This window comes from Gymnoscopelus microlampas (assembly GCF_963454915.1).
Source record: "Gymnoscopelus microlampas genome assembly, chromosome: 22".
NCBI lineage: Eukaryota > Metazoa > Chordata > Actinopteri > Myctophiformes > Myctophidae > Gymnoscopelus > Gymnoscopelus microlampas.
This window is the reverse complement of record NC_139959.1, coordinates 40,943,291-40,959,346: the sequence shown is the minus strand read 5'-3', so window position 1 is coordinate 40,959,346 and position 16,056 is coordinate 40,943,291. Positions and strand designations below refer to the sequence as shown.

General features: G+C 39.7%; 1 protein-coding gene and 1 long non-coding RNA gene across 3 annotated transcripts in view; one reads left to right on the top strand and one right to left on the bottom strand.

Annotated features, from left to right (window-relative positions):
• The window catches only part of LOC311038483 (uncharacterized protein), an 87,856-nt gene that overhangs the window by 18,383 nt on the left and 53,417 nt on the right, over positions 1–16,056 (bottom strand). For both annotated transcript variants that reach the window (XM_084048038.1, XM_084048039.1), the window contains 6 exons: positions 15,289–15,387; positions 15,033–15,135; positions 10,491–10,567; positions 9,830–9,931; positions 7,348–7,440; positions 7,119–7,194 (listed from right to left, as the gene is read on the bottom strand). In XM_084048038.1, the coding sequence (XP_083904164.1) occupies positions 7,119–7,194; positions 7,348–7,440; positions 9,830–9,931; positions 10,491–10,567; positions 15,033–15,135; positions 15,289–15,387 (550 nt within the window). The remainder of the gene's footprint in view (positions 1–7,118; positions 7,195–7,347; positions 7,441–9,829; positions 9,932–10,490; positions 10,568–15,032; positions 15,136–15,288; positions 15,388–16,056) is intronic.
• LOC311038929 lies at positions 5,946–6,218 on the top strand. Its single transcript, XR_014600107.1, has 2 exons — positions 5,946–6,097; positions 6,144–6,218. It is a non-coding gene; the product is annotated as an uncharacterized lncRNA (long non-coding RNA).

The following is a 16,056-nucleotide window of genomic DNA, read 5'->3' as shown; positions in this document are numbered from 1 at the left end:
TGTAATATAAATAGGTAAGACAGAATTAATCAGGAACAGCAGAGGCGAGGATTTACAGGCAAAATCCCTCAACAGCGACACCCGCAGGCAAAGATTACTTTTGACATTGCAGTTGAAAAGGCTTTGGAAATGTGAGAGAAAAACACCAGCAAAACGTTTAATACACGTTTGAAGGACCGTGACAAAGACTTTTAATGTGTAAAACTGAATGTCATGAAACCTTTAATCCGATTGGTGGCCATTTTCTCAGAATTTTCAACTATGTGACCCTATTGGTTGGGAGGTGTATTGCACTTTGATACATTATAACTATGAGAAAATGGCCACCAATCGGATTAAAATACTTTTCATTGAACAATACGGAAGATACGGGTACTTAAACTCACCCAAAGTGAATTGTAACCATGAGATAAGCACTTTATATTTGAAATCTGAACATTTATGTACATCTACAGGTTGTAAATTGAGAAGTGCAAAAAGAAGTTCAGTCATGACGCTCAGTGCGTCATGACGGTGCACAGAAGTGCCAACACGATCCATGGCTATGCCTGCCCTGACCAGAAAACATTTTTCATAGCATCACATAAGGAAACAGCCAAACCACATAAATTAACTTGAATCCCTTTTAGTCCTTGGGCCAAACCCCAAAATCTCACATATCGCTACCACCTGGGATGGCAAATTCTAGTTGGGATTTTTTTATTCCTATACATCCCTAGATTTTTTTTTTTGTATGATAGACCTTCCTGAGGCCCAGCTAAATTGGGGTTATCAGCTGCTAAAGTTACCACCCCCCATTGAAAAATGGCATTTTAGACACATGTGCATATCTTGGTATTGGCTCACGTTCAGGGCATATTACAATGTTTTATATTTTATGTTTGGTATCATTTTTAAGGGGACACTTTGAGCTTTCATTCGAGCCCTTTGGTGACTATGTATGATAAGTACAGTGGTCACTGGAGCTCTTCAAACCTTTAACCCTCTAAGACCCAGAGATGCTTCAGAGCAACAATTATATTTTATAAAGAAAGGAGTTTAAATAATTTGTTTTTCTGTTATTTTTTCACCTCTAAATCCTCATTGGGTCCTATTGTTTAGTCTTACAATGCCATTGGCCAGGATATTTGCATATAAATACCCCCCACAGAGGCAGGAATCATCACAACTTGAAAATTCTCTGTTGGAACAGATCTCTTTTTTCTCTGGAAGATATTCCTCACAAAAACGTAAGTAATATGCCTGTAATAATTTTTTTGGTGAACATTACAATGTCTAGAACATGTATATATGTTATTATTGTGAAATATATGTCCCAAATTTAAATTAGAGCATGATTCATACTTGTTGCTTTTGGTCAACGTTGGGCCCTCTTGGTTGCAAAAAATACAAGGGTTCACCTGCTACTGTTCAGCCTTATATATAGTTTTCACAATAGATTTAAACAGTTATATGTGTATTTACATTACTATATATATATATATATATATATATATATATATATATATATATATATATATATATATATATATATATATATATATATATATATATATATATATATATATATATTTATGATAATTGAGCTGTAAGCCTCAGAAAATGTCCACCCAAAGTTTCTTTTCCCCCCTAAACAATACATATTCAACCAATATATTCCCTTGTTATTTCTCAGTAAGTTTAATTTTCTTTCAATACTACAAGGACAGTGGGACCAATGTGGTAATTCTTGGGGTGTTGTGGGGGTTGTTCATTATTCATTCGAGGGGTGGTGGGTACTTAGGGGCTTGTAATGATGACGACCACTTTCAATCATCATCAAACAATAGGTTGCCAGACAGTATTGCATGACTTGTGAAATGTTGTCCTGAAGTGAGCAGTGATGTGTAAGAACTTAGCACTACTAAATGTACTAATGGTATGTCTTTATTTCATTTCAGAATGCCACAACAACAGAAAGGGCCTCGCTTCACAGCAAGGGATGTTCTGGATATCGTGATGAACGGAGAGAGTGATGTTGACATAGACATCAATGAGACTGATGAAGAGTCAGATGAAGAGGACTGTGGCGTGGGGTCCAAAGAAAACCAACCACCCGAACCACCCAGTGAACCCACTGACCGCCCAGCAGACATTCAGCTGCCCCAAATGACCAAACCCGCTCATCGTCGTGATTCAAGATTTCAGTGGCTGAAGAAGGACTTCATCAGCCCTAATACAGACTTTTCTGGCCCACCTCTGACCTCTGAAGATGTGAATTCTATCCAAACACCACTGCAGTACTTCCGCCAGTTTGTGTCCAAAGACATGATTGACTCTTTCACAACGAACACAAACATTTACAGCCTTCAAACAAAAGGAACATCAGTCAACACAAGTCCAAAAGAAATTGAGCAAATGTTTGGGATGTATTTGAGAATGGGCCTTTCTCAAATGAATGGATGCCGGATGTACTGGGAAGCAGACACACAAAACGCGTCTGTAGCTGATGTGATGCCACGCAACCGATTTCAGTCTTTGTTGACCTCGTTACATCTGGTTGACAACTTGACCGTGCCAGAGAAGGACAAGAAGGACAAACTCTGGAAACTCCGACCATGGCTGGATTTGTTCAGAGATAAGTGCCTACAGGTGGTTCCAGAAGAGCACAACTAATGTGCAGGGTCATATTGGGTGGAGATCAGTTTGCATCCTTTTATCAATGCAAATCAGTGAGTTGGCCAGGCAGTATTGTGTGATCACTGACAATGGTTTAGGTTATTAGGTTTCTTTACTACTGATTTTCATTTTGTTCTTTTAATAAAATTGATTTAAGAATATGGCTTATTGGTGTTATTATTCATAATGTATACTGTTCTGAGGCCAAATATTATTCATAATTGATCTGAGGCCAAATAATAAACCATATAAATGAATCATTAAGTTGCTTTAGTGAAGTAATTACACATTTGCCATGTTATCCATAAAAATGGCCTCTAGGAAATTTTGCTACCTGATGGACCCAACGTTGCTAAATGTCAACATTTGCATAAAAGCTTACCAAAACATTTTTTTTTAAAAACATTATATTTTCCTCTTCAAAATACTCCTACAAGACCATCTGAAAGGTTTAAAAAATTATTTTGCAAGTACAAATATATCCGGGTCTTGGGTTAATAACCTTTTTTTTCTCACAATTTCCGCCTAAACCATATATTTTCTTTTAGTTCTGTGGCATCAAGAAACATCAGAGACACAAAACACAACAACTGGAATACTGACATGACCCTAAGGATTCAGGAAATGTATAATTTACCCATAGTATTTCATTCTGGGGTGGTCATTTTCAGCCTCATCTTAAACAAGCACTTTTTATGAGAAATAGACCGGTCAATAGGCATATAAGAAAGAGTACCACTAAACCTCCCTAAACATTGATACAAAAGGGTTTTCAATTGATTCTGGTACCTTTAGGCATGCTTGAGAACATCCCAAATATCCAGGAAAATATACTTAGCAGAAAGGCATAATTTTCAAGATGCCATCCAAGATGGTCATGCAGTTATGGGCAAGAACCATGCAGTGTTTTGCATGCAGTACAAATATGTAATTTCTGCCTATTGTAAAAAGGAGACCACTTCTAGGAGAGGAGACTGCATCTATAGCTGTATGAGACCACTGTACTGTATCTAGAAACCACTGTACTGGATCTAGACCACCACACTGTATCTATTGCTATCTGATACCACTTTACTGTATCTAGAGACCACTGTATTGTGTATATATACCACTGTACTGCATCTATTGCTATATGAGACCACTGTACTGCATCTATAGCTATATGAGACCACTGTATTGCATCTAGACCACTGTGCTGCATCTATATCCCACTGTACTGAATCTATAAACCACTGTACTGCATATATAGACCATTGTACTGCATCTAAAGACCACTGTACTGCATCTAAAGACCACTGTACTGCATCTAAAGACTAGCTACTGTATCTATAGACTGCTGTACTGTATCGATAGACCACTGCAGTGCATCTGTAGACCATGTTGTGCATCTGTAGACCCCTGTCGTGATCTGTAGACCCCTCTAGTGTGTCTGTAGACCCCTCTAGTATGTCTGTAGACATCTCTGGACACCGATACTGCATCTGTAGACCCCTCTACTGCATCTGTAGACCACTCTAGTGCATCTGTAGACCACTCTAGTGTACCTGTAGACCACTCTACTGCATCTGTAGACCCCTCTACTGCATCTGTAGACCACTCTACTGCATCTGTAGACCACTCTACTGCATCTGTAGACCCCTATACTGCATCTGTAGACCCCTATACCGCATCTGTAGACCACTCTACCGCATCTGTAGACCACTCTACTGCATCTGTAGACCACTCTACTGCATCTGTAGACCCCTATACTGCATCTGTAGACCCCTATACTGCATCTGTAGACCACTCTACTGCATCTGTAGACCACTCTACTGCATCTGTAGACCACTCTACTGCATCTGCAGATCACTCTAGTGCATCTGTAGATCACTGTACTGCATCTACCGAGCCTTTGTGGCGACATAGTCATGTTAAATGTGCTTTATATATACTGTACATGTTTAAATCTGTGTTGAGTTGAGATGCAGTATAGTGGTCTATAGATACAGTACAGTGGTCAATGTATGTGGTCTATAGATGCAGTACAATGGTCTATACATGCAGTACAGTAGTTTATAGATTCAGTACAGTGGGATTGGATGCAGCACAGTGGTTTATAGATTCAGTACAGTGGGATATAGATGCAGCACAGTGGTCTAGATGCAATACAGTGGTCTCTCTAGATACAGTAAAGTGGTCTCATATAGCAATAGATACAGTACAGTGGTATATATACTATACAGTGGTCTCTAGATACATTAAAGTGGTCTCATATAGCAATAGATACAGTGTGGTGGTCTAGATACAGTACAGTGGTTTCTAGATACAGTACAGTGGTCTCATACAGCTATAGATGCAGTCTCCTCTCCTAAAAGTGGTCTCCTTTTTACAATAGGCAGAAATTACATATTTGTACTGCATGCAAAACACTGCATGGTTCTTGCCCAGAACTGCATGAGATAGGCATACATTTGGCATGTCTGTACAGGAGAGGCTTGTAGGTATCCATGTAACCCATTTTCATTCACATATATTGAGGTGACAGCTCAAGGGACCATTTGGAAAATGGTGATGGTCGTTTTTCCCTCGCCAAAATGTTGTCTTAACTTTGAATCATTAGGTATTTAGCCCCCTTCCCGACAAGGTAGCATGACAAGGTTGGTCCCATTGGAAACCTGAGGTTGTCTGGAATCAAATGGTATCTCTATCTTTGGGCTATCATTAAGGTGCATTACCGCCACCTGCTGCAGGGGGGGCGGGGGGCCGTGGGCCGGAAGTGAGAAGATATGGAATGAAGCAGAGCGTATAAGGGAAAAAAAACTGAGACAAAGCTCAATGGGGCCCTCTGTTGGAGGCAAGGATAAGTCTAAGAATATGGTGAATATACTTTGGCTATTTGAAAATAGCCGATCTACAAGCTTGCCATGCATCGCAAAGACACGCGTTGTGAGCTTGTAGATCTGCTATTTTCAAAGGATTTCATACATTTGGAAAATTAATTTAAGTTGAAAATGTGAGTACTTCTTCCATCACTGGGTATAAGTCATGGGTCGGCAACCCGCGGCTCTGGAGCCGCTTGCGGCTCTTTAACTCCTCTCTAGTGGCTCCCTGAGGCTTTACACATTTTTAGAAAAAAATAATAAAAAATGAATATATATATATTTTTCACATTTTAATTTAATACGCTATGGATTCTAAAGGCAAAAAAAGAAAGATAGCTGAGGAAACAGAGGATTTAACAGTTCGTGGACAGAGGCATTTGCTTTCATTGCCACTTCAGATGGATTTCCTGAATGTTTGCTCTGCAATGAAAAGTTATCAAGTAAGTCCTGTGGTGCGCGCTGATCTGCTCAGTGTTGCCAGGTCTGATTATTATAAGCGACGTTGGGCTTGTTTTCGTGTAAAGTCACTTGTAAATTTTCAGTTGCTGGTTGCTTTTCTTTTGGCTTGTTTCTGAAATGTAGTTGCTTATTTGGGCTTGTTTTCAAGATTATTTTTGAAAATAGCTGATTTAATAGGGCTCAAGTGGTGAAACTGGTCGTTTCTTTTGGGCTTGTTTTCATACACCTTGTCGCTTGTTTCTCTCACAGAATCTGGCAACAATGATCCTGCTGGGGGAATATTTTGACAACATTAAAATTGAATGCTCATTTACTATTTGTAAGTATAGTATTTTATAGGCTAATATACACTTTAGAGTGCTAATATGCCCGTGTTGCCTTCATTATAAGGATTAAATATTGTTTGCGGCTCCAGACATATTTCTTATTTGGTCCAAAATGTCTCTTTAAACATCTAGGGTTGCTGACACCTGGTATAAGTGAACAGTTTAATGTGAGTAGGCCACTGTTAACCTTATGAACCCTAGCCTTCCTATTATGTGAAAATAACAGCTCTACAAGCTCACACTGAGCTTGTAGATCTGCTAGTTTCAGTAAAGAGATTTTGTGTAAAGGGGGAAAAGTAAGGGACCCCTGAGGGACCTAACGCCGTTCAATTTAAGTATATAGGGTTTAAATTGTTAATAAAGCTTCAAGCTCACATCGTGTCACAACGCGACATGTGAGCTTGTATTTGCTCGAGATATGAGGTTTCTGCCTGACAACAACGATAATCACGTTAACCCTTTATACATAGTTCAACGGGGTCCCCCAGGGCTCTGTACTAGGCCGAATGCTTTATTCTCTCTACACCAAACCTGTTTGCCTAAAATAGCCGATACAAAAGCTCACAATGGGTTGCATTGTGATGCATTGTAAGCTTGTAGATCGACTATTTTCGTCGAATGTTCACCTCAGAATAAGGACTCTAGGGTTCCTGTGGTTACCTAGGATCCCTATTTTGGACACTTTTTTGTTATCGTTTTACTTTTTGTGTCACTGAATGATGAACAATTAAATCTTACATGGTACATTGTAGCTCACGTATTCTCATTATTAGAACATGTAAATACATGTCATGGAGAGAATTTAGGTTCTTACCTTGCTGTTAGCTGACTCATATATGTTCCTCTCTATGTTCTGAACATCAGAGTCTCCTTTTGATATGAGCTCTTCACTGCTCACCAACACACAGAGAATGAAAGAGACAAAGTCAGACATCAGATTCAACTCATCATTAAATAAGTGATAATTGTTCAGCTGGTCTGGGGTCTAGCAGATGGTGAGAACACATTGTATTGGTTCTGCTTTCTGTGTGATGAACACTCACAGCCAGCAGACCTCGTCATCACGGAGGTCTTGTGTGATGTCTGTATGCCAAGACTTCCTCATGTGTGCTGCAGAGAGTGGGAGGGCTGTGATGCTGAGAGAAAAACAATGGTAAAAAACATAAAGAGACATCGTATTATTATTACAATATTATATCATATGACAAATCTCTAACTATACAGGTGGAAACAGACAGTTTGCCCTTTCTAGCGTAAACTATAGGCCTACCTCCCCACCCACTCAAAAAAACGAACAAACAAACAATAAAGTAATAATAATTAATTAAAGCTGCAAGCAGCGATGAACGGGCCCTTGACTTTCTGTCCAAGATACAAGCCTGTATGGCAATCAGCAGAAAAGTAAGGCTACAAACAGCCATAACGCGAGTTATGGCTGTTTAATGGCCAGCCAATAGGAAGATACAGGGGGCGGGGCTTCATAAATGACAGCTCGTCCCTATTGGTGTTCTTAGTCCACATACCAAATTTGTACTCGGTAGCATGCTGCAAACCGAAGTTATGGCTGTTTAAAGCCCAGCCAATAGGAATTGTAGATCGGCTATTTTCACTTACTGTTTGGCGTTGAAGTTTGACGCTTCGCCACGGTCACGTCGTTTTACGAAAACTCAAGCTTTTGATAACTTTTCATCGTTGAGGTCTTTTGGATGCTCCGAGCGAATTTGAGGCGGATCCGACAATCCGCCTAGGAGGAGTTTGTTAAAGTACAACCCGTGAAAATGGTATGAAATGCACAAAAAAGCTAGCCTGGCTCCACCCCCTGAATCACTAGCCTCGCATTCAGGGTCTGGTGATGCTGTCGAAGGCGGGTGTTTCTCGGTTGAAAATCTGACCAATCGGGATCGGGATAATCCAGTATGAACCAATCGCCAAAGAGTCCAACTTTGGCCACGCCCCCATATCGGAAAACGGCTGCATTGAGAGGGCTTTCAGACTGAATAATGGAGTGAAACGAACAAGTGTCAGGCTACACAAACGCCACTATCAATTAAAAATGACCGACTTCCTGTTTGATTTAGGTCATGGCTCCAAGAGAGTTTTTTGTAAGTCGGGGCATGATACAGGTGTCTGTGTACCAATTTGCATGCATGTTGGTGAAACCGTATTGTCGGGCTTGAAGCATAAACTTTTGTAGGGAGCGCTATTGAGCCATTAGGCCACGCCCCTTTGAGGCAATTCAAATACATAATAAATATAGTAATAATAATATAATTTTTGCCTTATCTACTGTACAGGTGTATAATTGGTTCATAGCTAAGGACAGTGTCTACGTCCTCTACCCAGAAGAAGACTTGTTACTTATAGGAATAGTTCCCCAAAAAATGACTCACTTTCTATCAATAACACACCCATGAAGCCTTGGATTCATGGAGATAATTTTGTTTTTGTCGCATTCCTCAGCCAATAATTTGAAGACCGGAGGTCAGGAGACTCAGTATGGAGCCTCAAAGAGTCTGTTTAGTTACAACATTTTAAGTTGCAAGTTTATATTTTATAAGAGTGTTTTGTTTAAAGCAATTCTGTATGTTCTGTAATTGGGTGTGGTCACTTTAAGAGCAGAATGTATCAGTAGTCATGTGACCTGCAGCATGTCATGTGATCACCTGTAACCAGGAAGTAAAGTCAGTTTAGCACATGGCTGAGCACAGTGAGGCTGTGTTTTTCATCTGTCATAATCCAGCAACATCTACCTACATCTTAGCTGTTTGATAGCTTCGTGGGTATGTACTTATTGTTAACATGTTTAGATGAGTATTTTTGACATTGTTGATTTTGACTATGCCTATTTGTATGTTTCGGTTTCAACTTCCTTGAACGTTATTAAACCTGTGGATATAGAACAACTGTCTCCAGAGTCTTAATGTGAAGGAGGAGTTTATCTGACTGTCAAGATATGTAACACTTATATTGAGGACAGTACAGAGTCTCTTACTGAGTCTCCTTTTGACCGATGAAACGGTCATCAAATTATTGTCTCAGGAATGCGACAAAAACAAAAAAAATCTCCATGAATCCAAGGCTTCTTGGGGTAATTGATAGAAGGTAAGTATTTTTTGGGGTGAACTACTCCTTTAAGTAAAAGTAAAAGTAGCAATACCACCATGTAGAAATACTCATTCAAATTGTATTGGCTACAAGTGCATGTTGTGAGCTTGTAGATCATCTATTATGTTTTCACCCATGTCTGTCTTTTTGTCCGTCCGTCCGTCCGTCCGTCCGTCCGTCCGTCCGTCCGTCCATCCATCCATTTTTCTAGTACTTCTACTTCACTACATCTCAGGGGCAATTTTTGTATTTGTTATATTATAAAATAATAATGGTATATTATAATGTAATAATATAATATCGTATCTAGTTACCAATTCATACATTAACCACTTAAGCCCTATTTAATACTTTGGGTATTTTAAAATAGGTGATCTACAAGCCCACAATGTGTAAAGATGTGACGCATTTCATTCTTACATTTTGTTTTGAGGTTCTTTATAGCCTAACCCATAGCCAGAGTTTGATGATCCGTTGCTTATCCCAGATCCATAGCTAGAGTCTGTGTCATCGCCATGTTGTCTGAAATCAAAAGAAATATTCTTCAATGATTCTGAATATATAAGTACATACATACAGTGCGTACTTATGTACACTATGTGTGTGTGTGTGTGTGTGTGTGTGTGTGTGTGTGTGTGTGTGTGTGTGTGTGAGTGTGAGTGTGAGTGTGTGTGTGTGTGTGTGTGTGGGGGGGGGGGGGGGGGGGGGGGGCATTGAGTTCTATTCCATTGTGGGAGTTGTCCAGTCTACTCATCCCTGTAATGCAGTGTTTACCACATGCTACATGGACCAATTACATTAACAGCCATTCAAGTACACTTGGAAACACATTTTAATGATTTGATTATTTTCCTTTTATCAGTCTTAGAAAACAAAGCCATCAGTGATTACCAGTGATTGATTAACAATCTCTACTTCCTCTACCGTCCTACAGATTACCATTATGTAACCATAACCCGAAGTAATTAGGGTTAATGCAGTTTTTTATGGTAAACAGAGAAATCATGTCTCCAAAGTAACTAGTAACTAAAGATGTCAAATAATCACACTGTAAAGGAGTAGAAGTATTAAAATTCCGTACCCAGTATCCGTACTCATCAGCAGCTTCTTCATCAGCAGCTCAGATCTCTTCTCATGCATCAGTTTCCTGTATTCCTCCTATATTTCTCACATCAACAGATAATGAGAGAGTGAAGCTACATCAGGCTGTTAACAGACTGTTCCTTAACCAGAGCTGCCAACTGTCACGAAAAAAAGCGTGAAGCACACGCAAAAGGCCCTCCTCACACACACACACACACACACACACACACACAATCACGCCACACATCACCCCAAGTGGAAAACTGCGTTAACTCATGCACCACTGAGACAGCCACTTCTGCCTGTATTTGAGCGATAAAGTGAATTCAATTATTTTATCACCCGTTAACTGTAGTGAAAAGCAGAAATGTTAGGTGTGTGCGTGCGTCTCTTGCACATTTACGCTCATGTCATTCCATTGATCATTACAGTGATATTCCCAGATGTCGCCAACAGGAGGATCAACAACATAGATTTTAAGATTAACTAATGTTCTATGCTATACTATACATCCAAAATGTTAGCTGCCGGGTGTACCATGGAATTTGCTCTGTCCAGTCAAGTTCATAACGTTAGTTTTTATTAACTGAATTTAGCAGACATCTAATTATTTAGAACTCCTCTGTGTGTCATGCTGCGCTGCCAAAAGCAGGCAGTTAAGGCAGTGTGCACTGCACATAAGAACATGTCTTGACGTGTTGTTAGCTTGTAGATCTGTTCTACAAGCTAACAAGAGAGAGAGTGAGAGTTCTATTGCTGAGGTGAGTGATTAAAGGGATTTGTTCATCTAGAATAATTTGTGCAGTCTATCTTCACATCATAGCTATCAGACTTTTATGGAAATCAATGTGGATATTGAATAGGAAACATATAGTGCAAACATCAGTCAAGGCGCACCATATGACCAATAGGAGAGTAAAGGCGGCTTTCCATATACATGGACTTACCTAGCCCCACCCCACACCGCCCACCACAGCGACGGTTTCCACTACAATGAAGTGGGTAGAGTGGTGTGTAAGGGCAGGTACACACTGCAGGACATTAGGTCCGATATTGCTGTCACCGACCTTTTTTGGCGCTCGCCGACAAAACCTCCCGATCTGACGCAGATAAGGACTATCAAAATACCGTTTTGATATGTTTATCGCATGGGTCCATAGATCACGTGTACCGATTTTTGTGATATTTGAACAAAATCTGTAGGAAAAGGTGCAAAAAGTGTGTTTTGAAGAAAACTCAAAATGGCGGAAAATCTATCCTGACGCAAATGGGCGTGGCCTACATAGGGAGTTGCGTAATGATCCAAGGATTCAAGGGAAAAAATGATTTTTATTTTACGACCAACGGTTCAAGAGTTAAAGGCCAAAACGTAAAGGGGGCTGTTATAGCGCCACCATGAGGCCGAATGGTGTAATTATTAGTTTAATAATTTCAGACTAAATTATGAACCTACCCTCTAAATCTGGTAACTCTAGCTCTTACGGTTTCTGAGAAAAAAGCTTTTTCACTTTTACATTAAAGTGGATGGGGAAATTGAATGCACTAATAAATCAATATCGATTAAACTATTTAACCAATCTCTTAGCAAAATACAAGCGCACGATTCCCGGTCAAGACGGTCATTTTGACATATGGCACAACATTGGGGGATAAAAACTGTGGGAGATGCGCGGCAAAATAAAGTTTATCTAGATCATGAAATAAAGTGTATCTATAACAATAGTCTGGTTGCCCTGTTAGGGCAACCACACTAACTAGATGTGTCGCAATTCAGGTAAATTGCAAAGTGTGGTTGCGCCGACGCGGGTCGCGAGTCGCGGCCGCCGGGCTTTAGGAATTCGCTGGGAGGATACCGTCGGAGGCTGCGCCAATTACATTGTCACGTCACTCCTGAGATCACTTGCGTTTCATTTAGACAGGATTGATCCCCCCAAAATAAGGTTTTTGCATCAAACGGTTATATTTTGAGCATTTGTGGCGCCCCCTATGGATCAAAGTGGAAATGCTTTTGGGGATTTGTTGAGTAAACCACCCTTGACATATGATTCAAATTTGGGATTGACTGGACGTTTCGTTCGTGATTTGTGGCCTTTTTTGTGAAACGGGCCCCTTCCGCTAACTTTGGAAGCCATTTACGGACGAACGGTATGGACTATCAAAATTCTGTTTCGTTCCAGATTATCGCATGGGTCCAGAGATCATGTGTACCATTTTTTGTGAAATTTGGACAAAATATATGGGAGGAGGAGCTAAAAGTGTGTTTTGAAGAAAATTCAAAATGGCGGAAAAATCTATCCAGACGTAAATGGGCGTGGCCTATATGGGGAGATGCGTCGTGACCCAAGGAATCCAGGGGAAAATTTTGATTTTACGACCTACGGTTCAAAAGTTATAGGCCACCATGAGGCCGACTGGTGTAATTATTTTTTCAATAATTTCGGACAATATTATGAACCTTCCTTCAAAGTCTTGTAACTCTAACCCTTACGATTTCTGGGAAAAAAAAAACTTGAAAGGGAGTTTTCACTTTTCCATTAAAGTGGATGGTGAAATTTAATGCACTAATATATCAATATCAATTAAACTATTTAACCAATCCCTTAGCAAAATACAAGCACATGATTCCCGGTGAAGCCGGTCATTTTGACATATGGCACTAAATTGGGAAAAATAAACTGTGGGAGGAGATGCGCGGCAAAATAAAGTTTATCTAGAATAATAAAGTGTATCTATAACAATAGTCTGGTTGCCCTGTTAGGGCAACCACACTAATAATAAAGTGTGAAGATAACTATAGTCTGGTTGCCCTGTTAGGGCAACCACACTAATAAACACAAATGTATGTATTGGGTCTGACTCTGGAGATAGCATCCTAGTGAACTATCCAACAGTGTGTCAGCCCTTGTCGGGGATCAATTGTGAAGACCACAACGATATTATGACAGCCGATTTCAAGAAATAAACTCCTGCAATGTGTTCTGCTTAACGATCAGATGACTCCCCGACCACTTTAAGATCCTGCAGTGTGTACCTGCCTTAAGTGGTACTAAACTGGTGCCTAAATAGTACCCAGTCTTGGGTAGGTCTGAGCTGGGCTAAGCGGGGTTAAAGCTGTGACGTATAACGCTGCTGCTACTGATTGGTCGGCTCACAGCTGTGTCTGTCCACTCAGGTCTCTGTAAAATGTAAACACTACGGTAGCAGTGTTGCCATGTCCACTTATTATAAGCGACATTGGGCTTACTTTTCTGTAAAGTTGCTTGTAAATATTGGTAGTAGTTTTACTCCACTACAATTATCTGAAAACGTATTAGTTACTAGTAGTTACTAGTTACTTTTCAGATATAAATGAATACATTATAAAACATACATTAACCACTTAAGCCCTATTTTATACCTAGGCTATTTGAAAATAGCCGATCTACAAGGTCACAACGCATCGTATTGCATCATTGTAGATCTGCTGTTTTCAAACATTTTAGTACTTACTTTTGGTACCTTAAGTACATTTTGCTACCAATAGTTTTTGTACTTTTGCTCAAGTAATTCCAGACTTTCACTTGTAGAGTGCTTCTACCTTGCAGTATTGATACTTTTACTTAAGTAAAACATTTGAGTACTTTTTCCACCACTGCTTGTTTCTAAAATGTAGTTGATTATTTGGGGCTTGTTTCCATAAGTTGTTGAAACCAGTGGTTCTTAAACATTTTCATGTCAATAGCCGTAGATAGTCGCTTCTTTTGGGATATTATTTTTGTGGCTTGAATAAATTCACTTAAGCTAAAATCCTGCCGATCCCGTTGCTTTCCTTTTTAGTTAATAGTTAACCTTTCAGAGCAAAAGGCTGATTGTTACAACCTACAGTAAGTGATACATTTTAGTTCATTGCATGCAATCATAAATATATATTAATGAGTGATTATTAAAGATGGCTCTTGAATTGCTTCAGTCATCAAATCAATATCTCTGTTTAGCTTGTTGATGGATGAAATAAAAAAAATGTACCCATAATTTTCCCATGTTAGTTAAGCCTGTTAATGTATCAAACTCCCTGTTTAAATGCGCCAGAATACAGGACATTATATCTACTCTGTTAAAAAGTTTCTGGGGGTTGACTCAGTATGCTAAATTTCCCAAACTTGCAAGGTGCTCTTAGACGGCCAATAGGGACAGGCTGTAATTGAGTAAGCCCCGCCCCCTCTGTGTTCCTATTGGCTGGACTTTAAACAGCCATAACTCCAGTTCCCATCATGCTAAACTTCCCAAACTTACGAGGTGCTCTTAGACGGCCAATAGGGACAGGCTGTAATTGCTTAATCCAAGCCCCCTCTGTGTTACTGTTGAGCAGCCTTGAAATGAATGGACAGGGGATTTAACATTGTTCCTCTAGTTCATATAGCTTAATGAAATTAACTCATCAAAGGCACCACTCACTTTTTTTTATGTCACTGAAGTATGAACAATTAAATCTCACGCTACATTGTAGCTCAGGTATTCATTAGAACATGTAAATGTAATGGAGAGAATTTTACGTTCTTACCTCACTGTTAGCTGACTCACACATGTTCCACTCTATTTTCTGAGCGTCAGTCACCAGGTCCTTAATGTCCTCAGCTGGGTCTAATTTTGACATGTCCTCTGACCTGATCACCAACACACAGAGAATGAGAGAGACAAAGTCAGACATCAGATTCAACTCATCATTCAATCAGTGATAATTGTTTAGCTGGTCTGGGGTCAAGAAGATGGTGAGAACACATTGTATTGGTTCTGCTTTCTGTGTGATGAACACTCACAGAGAGCGGACATGGAGGTCACGGAGGCTTTGTGTGATGTCTTTATGCCAAGACTTCATGTCTGCTGCAGAGACAGGGAGGGCTGTGATGGAGTCCCAGCTGAGAGAAAGACAATGATAGAAAAGACAAAGAGACATAGAAAGAGGAGGGAGAAACACATGTTATTATCAGTGTTGGGCGCGTTACTTAAAAAAAAAGTAATTAGTTATAGTTACTAGTTACTGCTCCAAAAAAGTAACTGAGTTAGTAACTGAATTACTCTATTGTAAAAGTAACTAGTTACCAGGAAAAGTAACTATTTGTGTAGTAAGTATTTGCGTAAAAAAGGTGTATGTGTGTTTTTGGGAGCAGGTTTCACAAGCCAGGGGCATAGAGTAGAACAGCATAGACAGGTACTTACTAGGCCTACTTACACATAATAACCTTTGCCATGAGGGAGAAATACACTTCAACGTGTAGACTAGAGACAACCACTTTCTTCTGCCGTTTTTGTCTGTCTCTTCCTCACTCATTCTCCCCTCTCTTCCCCTCTCCTCTAGGCCAGTGGTTTTCAACCTTTTTCATATCAAGGTCCATTATTTATTCCACATTTAAGCCACGGATCCCATCCATTTGATGAGAGATGAGACCATTTGATGAGATTTAGACTTCAGACCCAAAACTAGAATCTTTTGATATCGTTGGATAAGACTAAACAATGTGACTACTTTTTCCACCACTGCTCTCTCGAACCTGGTGATTAATCATTAACCCACAGGATTTATTATT